General features: G+C 33.8%; 2 protein-coding genes across 3 annotated transcripts; one reads left to right on the top strand and one right to left on the bottom strand.

Annotated features, from left to right (window-relative positions):
* Nucleotides 1-553: 553 nt before the first annotated feature.
* Nucleotides 554-7,695, bottom strand: LOC114278931 (uncharacterized). Of its 2 annotated transcripts, XM_028221089.2 has the most exons (8): nt 7,483-7,695; nt 5,084-5,196; nt 4,227-4,298; nt 3,011-3,046; nt 2,069-2,114; nt 1,609-1,696; nt 1,288-1,345; nt 554-779 (listed from the first exon to the last, which is right to left on the bottom strand). In XM_028221089.2, the coding sequence occupies exons 1-8, from the start codon at nt 7,559-7,561 to the stop codon at nt 729-731; spliced, it is 543 nt and encodes a 180-aa protein (XP_028076890.2). In that variant the 5' UTR covers nt 7,562-7,695; the 3' UTR covers nt 554-728. The 2 variants fall into 2 exon arrangements, with proteins under 2 accessions (XP_028076890.2, XP_082726415.1); XM_082870289.1 differs by lacking the exon at nt 1,288-1,345 and having other exon boundaries at nt 7,483-7,659.
* Nucleotides 7,696-8,533: 838 nt separating this feature from the next.
* Nucleotides 8,534-11,183, top strand: LOC114278932 (uncharacterized). Its single transcript, XM_028221091.2, has 5 exons — nt 8,534-8,684; nt 8,804-8,924; nt 9,037-9,140; nt 10,485-10,616; nt 10,859-11,183. Exons 1-5 carry the CDS (start codon nt 8,682-8,684, stop codon nt 10,883-10,885), a joined length of 387 nt encoding a protein of 128 aa, XP_028076892.1. The 5' UTR covers nt 8,534-8,681; the 3' UTR covers nt 10,886-11,183.
* The last annotated feature ends 4,033 nt before the right edge of the window (nt 11,184-15,216 follow it).

Here is a 15,216-nt window from a genome sequence, read left to right as displayed (position 1 = left end):
CTCATATTTTAGCCAAATAGCCAAAAAGTAACTAAATTAGCCTGTTTCCAAACGAGGATCAATCGAATGTGTGAGTTGAACTTCTACCACCTCTATTGGTAGAAGTTGATTTAACCTAATCATTCAATAATTTAACCTAATCATACAAAATTCTTTTGCATGAGGTGCATCAATGCACAATAAAACCAGCACATTATTATATTACATAATTTCTCACCAACCCGGTCATGACCCATTGTTGAATGACAGATTAATTTTGTATGGAGCTTCTATTTACATATTACTTCGTTTTATATATTCAGTTCACACCATTTTATTAAAAATGTGCTGGAATCAAGTCTGCAGACTCATTTTTTTATTTTTTAAACAAGCCTGTAGTTTGGTTAGAAGGCCTGTAATCTATACATTCACTAGCAGTTTTGGGTCGGGTAGTTTCAGCAAGCATCCCATGGCCAAGAATGTTTATGTGTGCATAGTTCTCAATTGCCGACAAAATCAAAACGACAGTCCATGCACAATGCTCAAAACATGCGTGCAAGCGTACACAGGCGGGGAGAGAGAGAGAGAATTGTCCATTGATAAATATTTTCTAATACCAGTTTACAAAATGCGAGGGCAGGCCGGAATGCTTAGATGCAAATGGTTTCTCATAATATGGAAGAAAGAATGGAAAAACGAAGAAGATGCTGTAAATGGTTTCTATTGAGCTCCAGGAATAACCTGATTTCCTACTCCTTTGAAGTAATGACCACCAGTCCAAGGGCACCTATAAGCAGATACTGCAAGAGAAACCACATGAACATGAGTAAGAATTTAATACAAGCCTGTTTGGATGGCATGAAGAGACAGAATGAAAATCTCATTCCAAGTCTCTTTTTTATTTGAGTGCATCAAAGAAAGAGATTTTTAGTCCTAATTTAGTTCCCAAAGCAGAAGGGAATCTTATTCCCACATTCCTTCAGGAATCTCATATTCTCATTTAAGAATAAAACAAATAGATGCACTCACAAAATTTAAAATTGTATACCTATATAGGGGATTCCTAAACCAAACCAAATGCTTGAAGTACGTTGGCACATGAATATTATTACTAGTAAATAGTAATGGGATTCCTAGTAATAGCATTCTCATCCCTACTCTTTTGATATATGTCAACCAAAGTGGTCTCATAACGCCATAGGCACAGAAAAAAATATGAGCTATAGCAACTTTTGAGCATCCACCTATGACTTCTTTTTAAGTAATATGGTTCACAGAACCATCAGAAATTTTTTAAGGAAATCTAACCTTGATGATAGGTTTCTCAGTCATGATAATTGTAACCCAACCAACATAAGGTAAGAACCTGCAGAAAGCATGGGAAGAAAAAGTTGTAATCCCGCAGCCCATTCTAGGTTGAGTCAAGTAATAATTTGAGTCAATTAATTGCACTGGTTGCACACACATTTAATCAATTAAATCACAAATAATATGAAGAAATGTTAATATACGTCAACGGTCTTATAGGAAATATAAGCTCTCTGTACTGCTATATGATTTATGTCATGAAAATCATTTCTTATTGTCCAACGAAGAAAAATCAAGATTATCTTCATAATGTCAATTTACCCGACAGCTCTCCCCATGATATGGTGTCGATGCAACCAGAGCTGGCCATGAGCATACAGAAGCCTGTCATCCCCAAAATTATTATCCCCTGACAAAGTGGACAGATACAATGATGAAGAAAATTAGTGCAACAAATGAATGGTGGGCAAATTACATATATCCCCTCTAGGTTTGGCTAAATTACAAATACCCCCCTGAGGTTTGAGAAATTACAAATTCCCCCCTGAATGCTATATTTGCATAACAAATTAGGGGGTAATTTGTTATGAAATTTAAACCTCAAGGGGCAAATTGTTATGACAATACAAACCTCAGGGGGTGGGATGTAATTTCTGAAACCTCAGGGGGGTATCTGTAATTTAGGCAAACCTTAAGGGAGGTATATGTAATTTGCCCTAAAATTTTAGTGCTGTATGTGGAAATCCTGTTAACGCTGCAATAGGACACTTTACAGTTGTACCTTTTGTTAGAACATCAACTTCTCCAGTATCCTCATGCTCATGAACCTACAAAACAAAACAAAACAAAATGGCATTAAAAACATAAAGATACCCCAAGAAGAAGAAAACTGCCGCATTGGAGCAAAAGCAGCTGAACTCATCTCTCTCTCTCTCTCTCTCAAAATGAAGTAAGAAATTAATGAATGAACAGGCAATGCAAACAAATGGATACTAACTTGGTGAACTGGTGTTTTTATATTGTCAGGTAGCTTCTACGTATAGGTATTCTAGTGTTTCCTCTTAGTGCCCAGGGTATTTCCCCAAATGTGCAAGCTCTTGATTTGCTAGGGTTGGTCGTATGTAATAAATAAAAAAGGTTGGGTTAGTGTCTATCGCACTATAGGGATGAATTTTTGAAGATAAGCAACTTTTTCGAAGTCTTTGGATCCCTTGATGGGCCTTTCACCTCTCTTCCCTTCCATCAAAACCGGGTTGCGACATATATATTACAAATTGGTTTTACTATCAACATTCAGCAGAACAGCATAAGTTCAATAATAACTGTCATTAGAATAGCCTGGTGTAGACAAAGATAATATGTCCAGAAATTATTCTCTCATTGTTGAACTCAGGTGGGTGAGTTATTTGTTGAGTTTCGGGGCATTCCCCTCTTTTGTAGACTAACACTACGTTTAGATCATGAATTTGGTTAGGGACTTGGAAAGAGAAACGTAAATGGAGAAAAACACTAGCTTATATTTCATTCACATTTTCCTCACCTTTTCCCTATCCAAATCCATGATCCAAACACAACCTAAGAAAATAAGCGTAACTTAAAGTAAATAAGAAAATGATATTCTTCAAGGACACTATATATGATGCTAAAAACTACAGATTGTGGTGAAATAAATGAGCAGTGATAAATTAGACAAAAGAAAAAGGGATCTAAAAAAATTTCTTACCTTAATTACTCGATGGACAATTGGAATTTTGCGTCCCTACACAATGAGAAAAAGGTAATTTGTAAAAGAGATTAAAGACCAGCACAATCAATATCAATAAGATCATATTGTAAATGCGTACTACAAATTCATGTACCATATCAAATGGTATACAGGGGGCAAAAATTATCAAGCTTTAACACAATCAATATCAATAAGATCAAAAACTAAATAAGTACTACAAATTCATGTACCCATATCAAATGGTATGTGTGGGCAAAAATTAACTATGTAAATCCACCTACAAAAAAAATCATGAAATAATATTTGGAAGAGAAGAACAAAAAAAATCTAATTGATGTGTATGATATATGATATTTATCTGAATTTCTTCACTTATAGCAAGGCACTTTGGCTTTCAGTTAAATGTTTGCTACACTTACACAAAGTTGATTCCAGACATGAGGAATAACACGGCACAATAAATAATTGAAATCAAAAGCTACAATGTGAGATCCCTCCATGAGGCATTCTTGATCACAGATCATGAGATTGTCAAGAAACTGAAAAGTTGGTACAAGCCAACTCTTGCCTCAGAAAAAATAATTCTACTTGGAAGTCAATGGGACTTTTATTTGGTGAATAAGTTGTATTTTTTAACATATTATAGTCAGCAAATTATATTGTTGAGTTGAAGAGTAATTGATTTCTAGAGCTAGCATTTCTAGAGTAATTCCATGAATCCAAAATGTACAGTGTTAGATAGCTCGATATACATTGTCGGGTCCATTTCTTAACAGTTTAAGCTTTTGGGATTAGTGGTGATCTAATATGGCACAAGTGTTGGGGGAGATCTTGAGTTCAAGTCTCTCCATTTGTATTTGTTTCTCGTTTGCATCTCCACATGCAAGACGGGGTTGCATGTGAGAGACGGTGTTAGATAACTTGATATACATTGTTAGGTCCATTTCCTAGCAACTTAAGCTTTTGGGACTAGTGATGATCTAACACACAAAAGCACAAACAAATGGTACAAACTGAAGATTGACGAACTTTATAACAGCTGAATGTGTGGCCCTAGAAAATCCTTCCCATGTCACAAAGAAATTGCCCGCAAAACATCCTTTCTAATAATAGTAGTCAAATGAAAAAAGAAAAAAAAAAAGGAAAAAATGAAATAACTAAGAGACATTAAATATTAAAACATGAACAAAGCGACCTGAAAGAAGGAACCTACATCGACATTAAACACAACAATTTCTCCAGCACGAATAGGATCCTTGCTCATATGCAAGAACAAAATGTCACCCTGCAACAAAAAATAAGAGGTCATCCAATCATATAGGGAAAAAGTAGACAGAAGTTGGGTATATAAATTTGCATCAAGTAACTTAGCTGAAATAAGTTGGGAAAACAGATGACAACGAAACCAATTCTTTTTTCTTTTTTTGGGTTTTGGGGGGGGGTTGTAATAAAATGCTTGCCAAAAACAGGGGGAAATTACAAGACAGTGGGAAGTGGAAAAGACGCAACTTTTCTGTGGTTTCTTTGCACAGAAAAAGTTGCATCCCCTGTGTGTTTGTTATTTTTTTTGGTCTTCTACACTGATTTGTAATAAAACGCTTACCCAAAAAAAAAAAAAAAAGGTTAGATTAGTATTCAACATTTGATTGTTTCATGCAAATTTGCTGCAACATGCTGCCATGCCACAAACTAATGATACCACACTAACTCAAATCTCTCATATTATGCTGTTGCATTGACCAAGGAATGGAACAAATTTGGTGTAAATGGAGCGCATGTACCCAATGTTTCCAATGGCAATTTAGAGTTTAAATTGGGCAGTATAGAATTACTTTGTGAAAGTTTTTAAGGCAGAAGAAAGTGCCTCACGAGACAAATACTGCGCAAAACATACATAACCACTGTCAAAGTGTCAATTATCTACCTTCAACAAACTACTCCCAACAAAAGTGACCTTTTTGAAACATAAATTAATTGCAGGCTAGCTATTTGAAACCAGATTGAAGAAATCTCTAAGATCAAGTGGTCTGAAACAGAACCAGCAAGTGCTTAATCTATAAAAGTACTCACTCTTTTGAAGCCAGGTTCCATACTTCCAGAAAGCACAACAACAACAGGTGATTCACTACCAGTTACACACATTAATCCTTTCCATATTATCAGTGCTGATGTAACGATCATACCTAAAAAACATTGTGAACAACAAATTTTTATTAAATCATTTTTTTATCCAATATATATATATATATTAGCTGGGTGAGCACAGATGCATGTCACATAAAATTAAGCAAAGAAATCCAAAACCACTTTCCTAAAATAATTGCAAAAAAATAACCACAAAAATATTAACTTGCATTATAACTTTGAGGTTATGGGTTCACGTCATGGGGCAACTAAGGCTGCAAATGAATAAAGCTGTTCATGAACAGGTTCGAACTCGGTTAGGTAAGAGCTCGTTCGAACTCAGTTCGTTAATTTTTTTTTGCGTTTGAGCTTGAACTCGTTAAATTTTTAATAAACAAGTCCAAATATTCTAAAGCTCGACTCGTTAGCTATCTCGTTTAATATTTATTATTTATATATTAAATAATGTAAAAATATATACAAAAAATAAGATAAATATGTTATTTATATATTTAAAAAATATAAATGTAAATAATAGTTAACTATAGATAGTACATTTATATAATAGTAGTAGTAGATATTATTATTTTGATAAAATATTGACTTTGTTTTTAAGAATGTTTATATAAATTGTATATATAATTGTATAATTAAAGTTTTAATTGTAACTTTAGTCTTATACGCAAGTATGAATTTATAAATTTTTTGATTCATTAAGACTCGTGAACAGGCTGGAGCTCGAGTAAAGCTTGCGCTAACTTGGCTCGAGCTCGGTTCATTAAATTTTTATTAAGCTCGAGCTCGAGCTCGAGCTCGAGCTTGAATTTGTTAAAATCTTAAAAAACAAGCCCAAACATACTAAAACTCAGCTCGGCTTAGCTTGTTTGCAGTTCTAGGGGCAACCGCTTTGTACACTATGCCAAAGATTAGGCGTGCACCTAATATTTTCCCTCCCAAACAAACATTAATGTGTACTAATTGGGACGTTGTTTTTTATTATAACAACTATTATTGAACAAGAGGGGATTACTTGAAGAGAGCCAGAAACACTCATATAAAGCAAAAAAGGGAGGAAAGAATTAGTTGAAGAGAACCATGTTTTTTTTAATGATATTTCAGGGCAAATGATCCAATATAAATATAGAAAGAAAATATATATATTTTTAAAATGTGGTGCAATGAGCAGATAGTACAGCATTCACTCCAGGTCATGGCCTCTATTTAATAATCTCTGTCAACTAAAAATTTTTAGGAACCAATCCCATAGTGTGTAATTTATTTCTTTTTTACAACTAACAAATTATTGACAAATTGCATTGGTAATATTAGATGTTAGAACAAGGAATTGTATATGCAAAGGTAAATATACTATGTAAGAGTTGATTTAAAATTAATTAAGAGCTTTCTAGCAACTTAATAGAGCTTCAAGAACTGTTCACTTTCAGCACTGGCTGATGAGCAAGACCTCCCCTAAGCAACTGGAGTACTACTTCACTCCCTCTAAATATACATCACCTTCTTGGGGAAAATACAATTCTGGGTAGATTTAGTGGGGAAAAAAAATTATGCTTAAGTGGTAAACTTTATAAATGTTAATAATTAAAATTTTAAACATTTTCATGTATTTGTAAATATTTTTTTTTTAAAAAACCCACTGAATTGTAATTTCCCCAGTTTTCTTTAATTAGATTTAGTTTCAGTTTTCTGAAAATTAAAATTTTTGTTTCTTGTGTTTTTTTATTTTTAGTGAATATTTTTTAAATTTTAAGCAATTTTTTTACTTTTTTAGATGCACATTACTTAGATGTATCTAAATAGTAAAATATTTGTGAAAACTATTTTAAAAAATTAATAAATATACAAAAATATGAAAAATATACTCTTTTTTTTTTGTTGTATTTTTTGGTATTTAGTGTACTTTTTAAAGTTTTTTTTTCATAAATATTATATTTTTTAAGTATATTTATGTTAGGTATGTCTAAAAATTAAATAAAATTGCCTAAAATATTAAAAAAATTCATTGAAAACATTAAAATACAAAAAATAAAAAAGTAAAATTTTCTGAAACTGTTTTCTAAAAACTAGAACCAAACAAGCTGTGATGCCCTAATTCAATAATGTTTTTGGGTATTGGGAATTAATAAAAGGCTTGCAAATGACGCCCTAATTCAAACTTGATGACATTGCAGAACACATTACAATTGAATTTGTGAATAAAGATAATGAGTTTCTCGCTCAACAACTTCAATAAACAATTAAAGCAATTTTACGAGCTAGACATGAATTGGTTCACTGTAGTATACATACAAATTTATATATATAGAGAGAGAGAGAGAGAGACGAACCGAGACTAATGGCTTGAGAGAAGACTTGTCTTATATGTAGCGATTTGATGGAATCGACTGCGTCTCCGATCCACCCCATTTTCTCTCTCTTTCCTCTCTCTCACTCTCTCTCGGTCTGAAAACCCAAAGGACGCCTTTGTGCTCCAAATACACTGTGCTGGGTAAAACATTGCTTAATCTGTAGTTTAAATTTTAAAATTTGTTTATAAAATCGTTCTGTTAATATGTATATATATTTTTAATTTAGAATTAAATATTAAAATAAAAATATGTGTGAAAAAAATTTAACATGTGAAATTTATTATAAATTAATAGTTATATGAAAAATATTATATAAAATTAATTTGTGTTATATATATGAAAAATATTATATATTATGTAAAGACTTGATAATTGATTAAAATATTTTTTAAAATTCACTTAAATTCGCTTAAGTCATAATTAATCAATCTATCAATTCACTAATTCGTCGTTCAATTTATAATTTTATTTTCAAACCATCTATACATACATCTTGGGTTACAAATGAATCGAACTGTTTATGAACAATCTCGGCTCTGCTCGACTCGATTAGTAAATTAGCTGAGCTAAAGCTCGAATATTAAGGTCGTTTAGTAAACGAGCCGAGTTCGCATGAGCTCGCTCGTTTATCTTTATTTAAATTATATAATAAATATATTATTTATATATTAAATAATATAAATAATATTAAAAAAAAAATTATAGAGACGGGCCGAGCTCAGCTCGAGTTTCATTAATATTAATGAGCCGAGCTGAGCTCGAGCCTAGTTTCTTATCGAGCCGAGCTCGAACTCAATAAACGAACTTGATAAATAATCGAGCCAAGTTCGAACTTAGCAAATAGTGTCGATCAGTTTAAAAAATCGAAAGAAACAAAATTCAAAAATTTTGTGCTCATCCCAAAAATAAGATCTGTAGACCAACTGGTCCATTACGTAGTTGGGCTTGAGTAGTAGATCCACAGTTTGGTTGGGCCGTTGGGCTTTCATAGTGTATGCAATGTCGTATAGCCTCGATCTCAAACGACGTCGTGGAATGCTCAAATTGAGGTCTCATATATATATATACGCACACTGGCATAAACTGAGGCTTCTGGTGCCTTCTTCGCTCATAAACCCTATCTTTGTTCAACAGAAAACCCTAGCCTCTCTCCTCTCTTCTCTTCTCTATCAAAAACAATGGTACTCTCTCTCTCTCTCTCTATGTATCAAGTTTTACATTTAATTTAATTTCATGTATAGAAGCAGAATAGATGATGTTTGTTGGGTATGAATTTGTTTGTTTGTTGTTGAATATGCAGACAGGCGAAGCAGTAAACCCTAAAGCATACCCACTGGCCGATTCGCAGCTTACTATTACCATAATGGACCTTGTTCAACAAGCTGCTAACTACAAGCAGCTCAAAAAGGGTGCTAATGAAGGTTACAAACAACCCCACCCCCCAAACATATATATATATATATATGCAATCTTTTGTATTTTTGGTTGTGCGTTGACTCATATCCCTTCTAAATTGTTCTTTTTTTCTTGCAGCAACTAAGACCCTGAACAGGGGTATTTCTGAGTTTGTTGTGATGGCCGCTGACACTGAGCCTCTTGAGATCCTCCTCCATCTTCCCCTTCTTGCTGAAGATAAGGTAATATTTGCTAATTCTTTGCATAATATTGGGTAATTCTTTGTTATCTTCTACTATATGGTAATTCTTGGTGTACAAATTGGAAATGGGTTTGGGGGAAACTGATGATGACCAATTTGAATGCCTTCTTGTGTCTGTTTAGATATTGTGTAGAAAAGTGGTTGTATTTGTTTATCTATTTGTAATTTGATATGATTTTAGCTATTATTTAAGGGTCGTTCCTATGTGTTAGGATCGGGGTATAGGATTCTCTTCCCCTTGTCTGTTTTGACTTTCCTTTTATGTGTTAGGATCGGAGTATGTGTTTATTGCTATTTGTTGTTTAGTGTTCAATTGATTTTGGGTTCTAAATACACGCCTCTTTATACCGGAATGAAGCGAAATCGCTGTTGAAGCCGGTTATTCTCGACACAAACGGGGTTGCAACGATAAATTCACTGATTTTAAACCGAACATGACCAGTTCATCTGTATGTATGGCTAATTGGTGGTATTTGGCTTCTTGTACATTTTCATTATTGGACAACACTCAAATTTGCAACATCTTAGTTCTAGAATGTGTTGCATAATGAAATTGACTTCCATGCTAGAAAATTGGTTGCTTAAGAAATGTCAAGGAATAGTCTGAATTGTGTGCTTGTGGTCTTGAGTCAACATTCATAATGGTTTTCATTATTGTAAATTGCATTTTTTCTCTATCCATTTCTGCTTTGGTAGCTTTGAGTATCATTGAGTGGAAATTGAGTTAATGATCTATATAGGTTATCTGCCTTTTATCTTTCTAAGTTAACTGACAAAATATTGCTTAATAGCAAGATTTCTTGTATCATTGATCCAGTCCATGGCAGTTAAAAAATGGTTATGTCTCACCTCCTTTTCTGTGGATTCTTATTCACTTTGAACAAACAAACCACAATTTTTTATCTTCTTCCTTTTTAGTGGTTAAAATTTTTATTGAGAGCATTTTTTCCTGAATCTTTCTATTGGAGAAAGTTACACACTATGCTTCGTAAGTTGTTTTTTGGGCAAATTATTTTATTCAAGTTGGAGTTCTAGTATTTTATTTATTTATTCCATTTTAATTTTTCTCTAAACTCCTTGGAAAGTTTAAACATCTTCATCTTAATTATTCAAGAATTACAATTTGAGTCATTTTTTCCTCTTCATTTTAATTACCTTGAAAACAATTCTGTTTTGTGACCATATCCTTTTTGTGACTTAAAGAGTTGGGTGGTATGATTTTAATTTTTTGTTCGAGCGACCACAGTTAGGTAGTTGAGTTATGTCCTGTTTCAGAATAGTTTATATTGATATTAATACAGAATATTATATTTGCATTTGGCAGAATGTGCCCTATGTTTTTGTCCCTTCAAAGCAAGCACTTGGTCGAGCATGTGGAGTCACAAGACCAGTCATTGCTTGCTCTGTGACAAGCAATGAGGCAAGCCAATTGAAATCCCAAATACAACAACTCAAGGTACCTTGCCTTCTAATATATCCTTGCGCGCACTTTTTGTTCTTGTTATTATTATTGTGGGGAAATATGTGATAAATGGGAAACAAAAAATAAATTGCAAATCAATGGGAGTACAAGTGGGTGCAAGCAAGAGCTATGCCATTTTTGCACAGTTCTCACTTGCATCATTTATCTGACATTCGCCCTTATTATTATTATTTCTTTTTTATTCTGCATTCTAAGTTTTTTCTTGTGGAATACAGGATGCCATTGAGAAGCTTTTGATATAAACACAATTAAGAAGCATTTTCGGTGTGATGGGCCTCTTGAACGTAGGAATTGCTCCTTTGGAGGCTTTGACTGACGAAGTTGTTGTGCGAGTTTTTTTTTTCCAACTTTTTTTTTTTCATGAATACTTTTCTCATGATGTTTATGAGAAATAATGTTTTTTGAGTCTTGTTTTTTTACGGTAGACATGATCAATGATCCTTTGAACTCGTCCCCATAAGTTTCATTATGGTGGTTATTGTGCTTTCTGGTTCTGTTTAATAGTAAAGTAGTGGTTCTAGTTATCGCGTCATTGGCTAAGCATGGCTTTCTTATGATGTTTAAGTAAATTATTTATCAACTACTAGACCTAATGTAAATCTTTAGTCACTCCTTGAACAGAGGCCCAAGACCTTGATGACTTTACAGGATTTTGTGGCTTGTGGTTCATGTTAAGATAGGGTACCCTTCGAGGTCGATGACATGAAGCCAATGGGAGCTTCTATTTACCCAACAAAAATCTCCTTGCATCTCCCCAGATCACCCTTCTTTGTCTCCACCGTCCTCATTTGCTAGACCTGAAAACCCTAGGTAGCGTTTGGTAGAATTTTGTAAATATGATTTGAAAATAGAGTTATATTTTGAATCTATGAATTTTAGAATTATGATTTGAGCGTATAAAATTTATTTGGTTATGAGTTTTGAAAAAGTTTTGAATTGAGTTTTGAGTTGAGTGTTGAATTTAGTTTTTAATGTTTGATGTGACATGTGAAATAAGAAAATTTGTTTGGTTATGAGTTTTGGAAATAATTTTTAAAATTTAATTCAAATTGTTGTAACTCTTAACCACATATACTATTCAAAATTCTATTGAAAATTCTGAATAACATTTATAACCAAACTCTTTTTAAAACTCAATTAAAAAAATTAATTATTAACAGAAAATAACATTAATCAAAATTTTTAATTGGAAATATTATAAAGGAAATAATTTTTTTTTTCAAAATAAATATTTAATTATTGATTTAAAATAACTTTTGATTGTATATTTTGTTTGAAATTTTTTAAAAATATTTTTCAGTTAAAATATTTTTATATTTTTAATAATTACTGTCACAAATTATTTGTTATTTATTGTATTGTTATTTTCAAATAAATGGCCAAAAATTTTATCAAGTATTATCTATGTTGGAGTCCAACAAAAATTAGAATATCATTTTGTTAGCATCTACGCAGTTTACCACACACAATTCAATTTTATTCGAATTTTTTTATTTGTTGATTTTTATCAATTTCATGAGAAATGCATCCTTCATGTACTTCGTCAACCACCAACTTTTATATCAAAGGCTGAACAATCAACAATTTCACCATTTTCATTTACCTTCATCATTTACATTTCAAAATAACCAAAAACTTCATTAAATATACAATCACCTCCATTACTTTCCTCCATCAGTTACAACCTTCCACCATCTACTTCAATTAATTTCATAATTTACAAGTTCATGATTTAGAATATCATTTTAGGTTCAGAATAGTGACGGTCATAGAACTCTTACAAACATTATTTATATGTAGACAAGAGTTCCATCAAAGACACAGCTTCACAGTTGACTACAAAATTATGATCATTGATAGGCGCATATGCGCAGGAATGCGCACAAAAAACCTCTGCATTTCTTATCTTTGAATAGTGTCAATGCCCTAACGTACTGGGCTGGTGGTATGTCCCCAAGCTCAAGTAGAACATCTTGATATACATCAATGGAATAGTTATCACCACCTGTGTTTACAACCTCCATGGCTATTGATCGTGCACGGGACTGTTCCGTCTTTGCCTGTACGTAGGTAGTGAAAGCTTGCGCGTACATCATCAAAGTCACTTGACCGTGACTTTTTAGAACAACCACTATCACTCTAGCTATGGATATGGCCCCTCTTGTGATTTTTGCTTAGAAATGTTTCTATGTACTTATCTCCAAATGATTCAACTGTAATGACTTCAGCCGCATTGCTCCCACCAGCTCTAGGCGACCAAAATTTGTTAAGCATATCGTCCTCTTCATCGGAGTCAGGGGCTCCTTGTGTGGATGCATGGGCCAAGGCCCCTATGGCACAGTAGTGTTCAACAATTTCTGCCATTTTGTCAAAATACTAAAATCTTTTCGTCCTGAATTTCTTTACATTTTTTGTTGCCTACCTTCAATTGAAAAATTTGAAAATAAGCGTATTGTACGTGTGACAAAATTTTACAAAAAAATATGAAAAAATGGTATAGGTTAATTCAATACTTTATCCCAAAAATCATCAGGTGCAATAATCGTTCCTACAATCGGATCCCATCCTAGACCAGTCTGTGCCTGAAGACGCTTGAAAGTTACATAATTAGCTTTCAGTCCCTGATATTTTTGTCTCATCCATTTTGGTGTGTATTGGAACCCATACAGATTTTGCAACTCGGTTGCAAAATAGGACCAATGCCTAGCTGTCTAGACAGTACTACAACCTTTTGTTTGGTTTTTGTGTACCTCTTCTCTCAACATGTTAATTAGATTTAATTCAATTATGGAGCTCCGCATTTTTGTGTCTTGATTATCATCTAAATTGTTGCTATCCATCTAACAACACTCAATTTATATGTAAACTAAGCTTATGTGGCTATTGAAAAATAACAAGACCTTGTACAACTTGTGCATAAGTCCTAAGAATAATTTATTCATAGAACCTCAGTTTCCAATAACCATGCAAGAACTATGTATCAATTCTGTTTCAATTCAAATATGATAAATGATGATTAATTAATTCAAGTTGTTAAAGAGTGTTGGGAAAAAGCAGATAAAGAAGAAGAACATAATATTAATTGCAAATCCATTGTTAAAGAGTGTTGCTCCATCGAAGTTTTCACAGTATAAGAAAGCAGAAGGAGAGCAGAAGAAGAAATCAAACAAAAGGGTGAATGGCGATTTACCGAGAAGTAGGAAAAGGCGGAGTGGCGGTTGACTGGCCGGAAGTCCGGGTGGACGACCGGCTCAGCCACTTTTGCCTAGATCAGAGAACTCATTCCACCTTTTCAGCTATTCGACACCAGATCGATTGAACGATATACGTACTAGAGCAGTAGGAGTTGAATAGTTGTCACCGGTGACGGAGTAGGTATAGTGGGTGGATGTGCGCTTCTTCCATAGCCGTCTGATTCGAGAAAACGCTTCACAAATTTGGCCTGAGACAAATAAATTTGGAGATGAAGTAGAAAATCAATGAGTTGTATGTAGAACCTATATATATTTTGAAAGAAATTTCTGATCTACTTTACCTCTTTGTTGTCGTTGCGTCGTTGCCCGGAGAGTGAATCGACCACAACTCACAAAGTGAAAGTCAGTTGATTTGTGGGAGCTGGTCGATGCAAATTTATGAGTGGAAATGAATCGATTCACAGGCATAGTTTGGATTTGAAGGTCAGAGTTCAGTTCAAAGAGATGAAGACGACCCGTGAAGCATCTTCAGCTTTAAATTTCTTTGCACATGAAGTTTTTTAGAAATGGAGAAGACCAAAGAGAGAAAATATGTACGTTGGGAAGCTTTTCAGAGTGGAGAAGACGAAACAGAGAGAAATCTGCCAAACGGGAAGGAGAATTACATTTTGAAATGCATGGTGGAATTACATTTTGAAGACTCTATCAACACATGAAATGCAAATGGAGGGGTGGAATTACATATACAGAACACAACCAAACATAAACTACTCTCTCTCTCTCTCTCTCTCTCACTTAGGGGTGTAGAAAGTGTGGGAGGAGGGGTTGCGCGGTGGAGGGGGGTGGTTTGTTGTTGGTTTCAGTGGTGGGGAAAAGGGGTTTACAGTGCGGGCGGGGGTTGTGGAGGTTGCAGCGGGGGGAGAGGGGGGATTGGGGGAGGGGGTTGTCAATGGGATGGGGGGCCTAGGGGTTGGCGACTAGAGGTGGCAGCAATGTCAGTTCTAGATGGTGGTTGGGATAGAGTTAGTGTTTGAAAGAATAGGTAAGTCAGGGATGAAGGTATATTAAACATACACACAATGTGGGTATTTACAACCAATCTTATTACAAAAATGTTTCTGTTGTATTTGAGCCGAGGATCCAAAAGCAATTAATGCTAAATCTTCAAATAGGATATTGATCCACAATTTGTCTATAATGGAACAAAATCCAAATGACAAGAAAAATTATTTCAAACAGAAGAAAATTTTGACAATCATCGTTTTATACTCTAAATACCTAGCATTATCTGTTGTGACTTGTGAGAGAATTGAATTCATTCTTATTGCTGCAAAATTGACACAACATGTAATATATTAAAGGAAATTATATGTAAACTG

This window comes from Camellia sinensis, chromosome 5 (genome assembly GCF_055761805.1).
Source record: "Camellia sinensis isolate YWXY chromosome 5, ASM5576180v1, whole genome shotgun sequence".
NCBI lineage: Eukaryota > Viridiplantae > Streptophyta > Magnoliopsida > Ericales > Theaceae > Camellia > Camellia sinensis.
Note: the sequence above shows the minus strand (reverse complement) of the source record. Positions and strands in the feature narration are given on the sequence as shown.

What these genes read in the sequence shown, in the direction of transcription:
- LOC114278932 (XM_028221091.2), top strand. An exon ending in CCCTTCTTGCTGAAGATAAG is followed by an intron (nt 9,141 to 10,484) that starts GTAATATTTGCT and finishes TGCATTTGGCAG; the next exon opens with AATGTGCCCTATGTTTTTGT. An exon ending in CCCAAATACAACAACTCAAG is followed by an intron (nt 10,617 to 10,858) that starts GTACCTTGCCTT and finishes TGTGGAATACAG; the next exon opens with GATGCCATTGAGAAGCTTTT.
- LOC114278931 (XM_028221089.2), bottom strand. Translation starts at nt 7,561, where the DNA reads ATGGGGTGGATCGGAGACGCAGTCGATTCCATCAAATCGCTACATATA. An exon ending in TTGTCCATCGAGTAATTAAG is followed by an intron (nt 2,115 to 3,010) that starts GTAAGAAATTTT and finishes TTTGTTTTGTAG; the next exon opens with GTTCATGAGCATGAGGATAC. An exon ending in CTGAGAAACCTATCATCAAG is followed by an intron (nt 780 to 1,287) that starts GTTAGATTTCCT and finishes TTTCTCTTGCAG; the next exon opens with TATCTGCTTATAGGTGCCCT.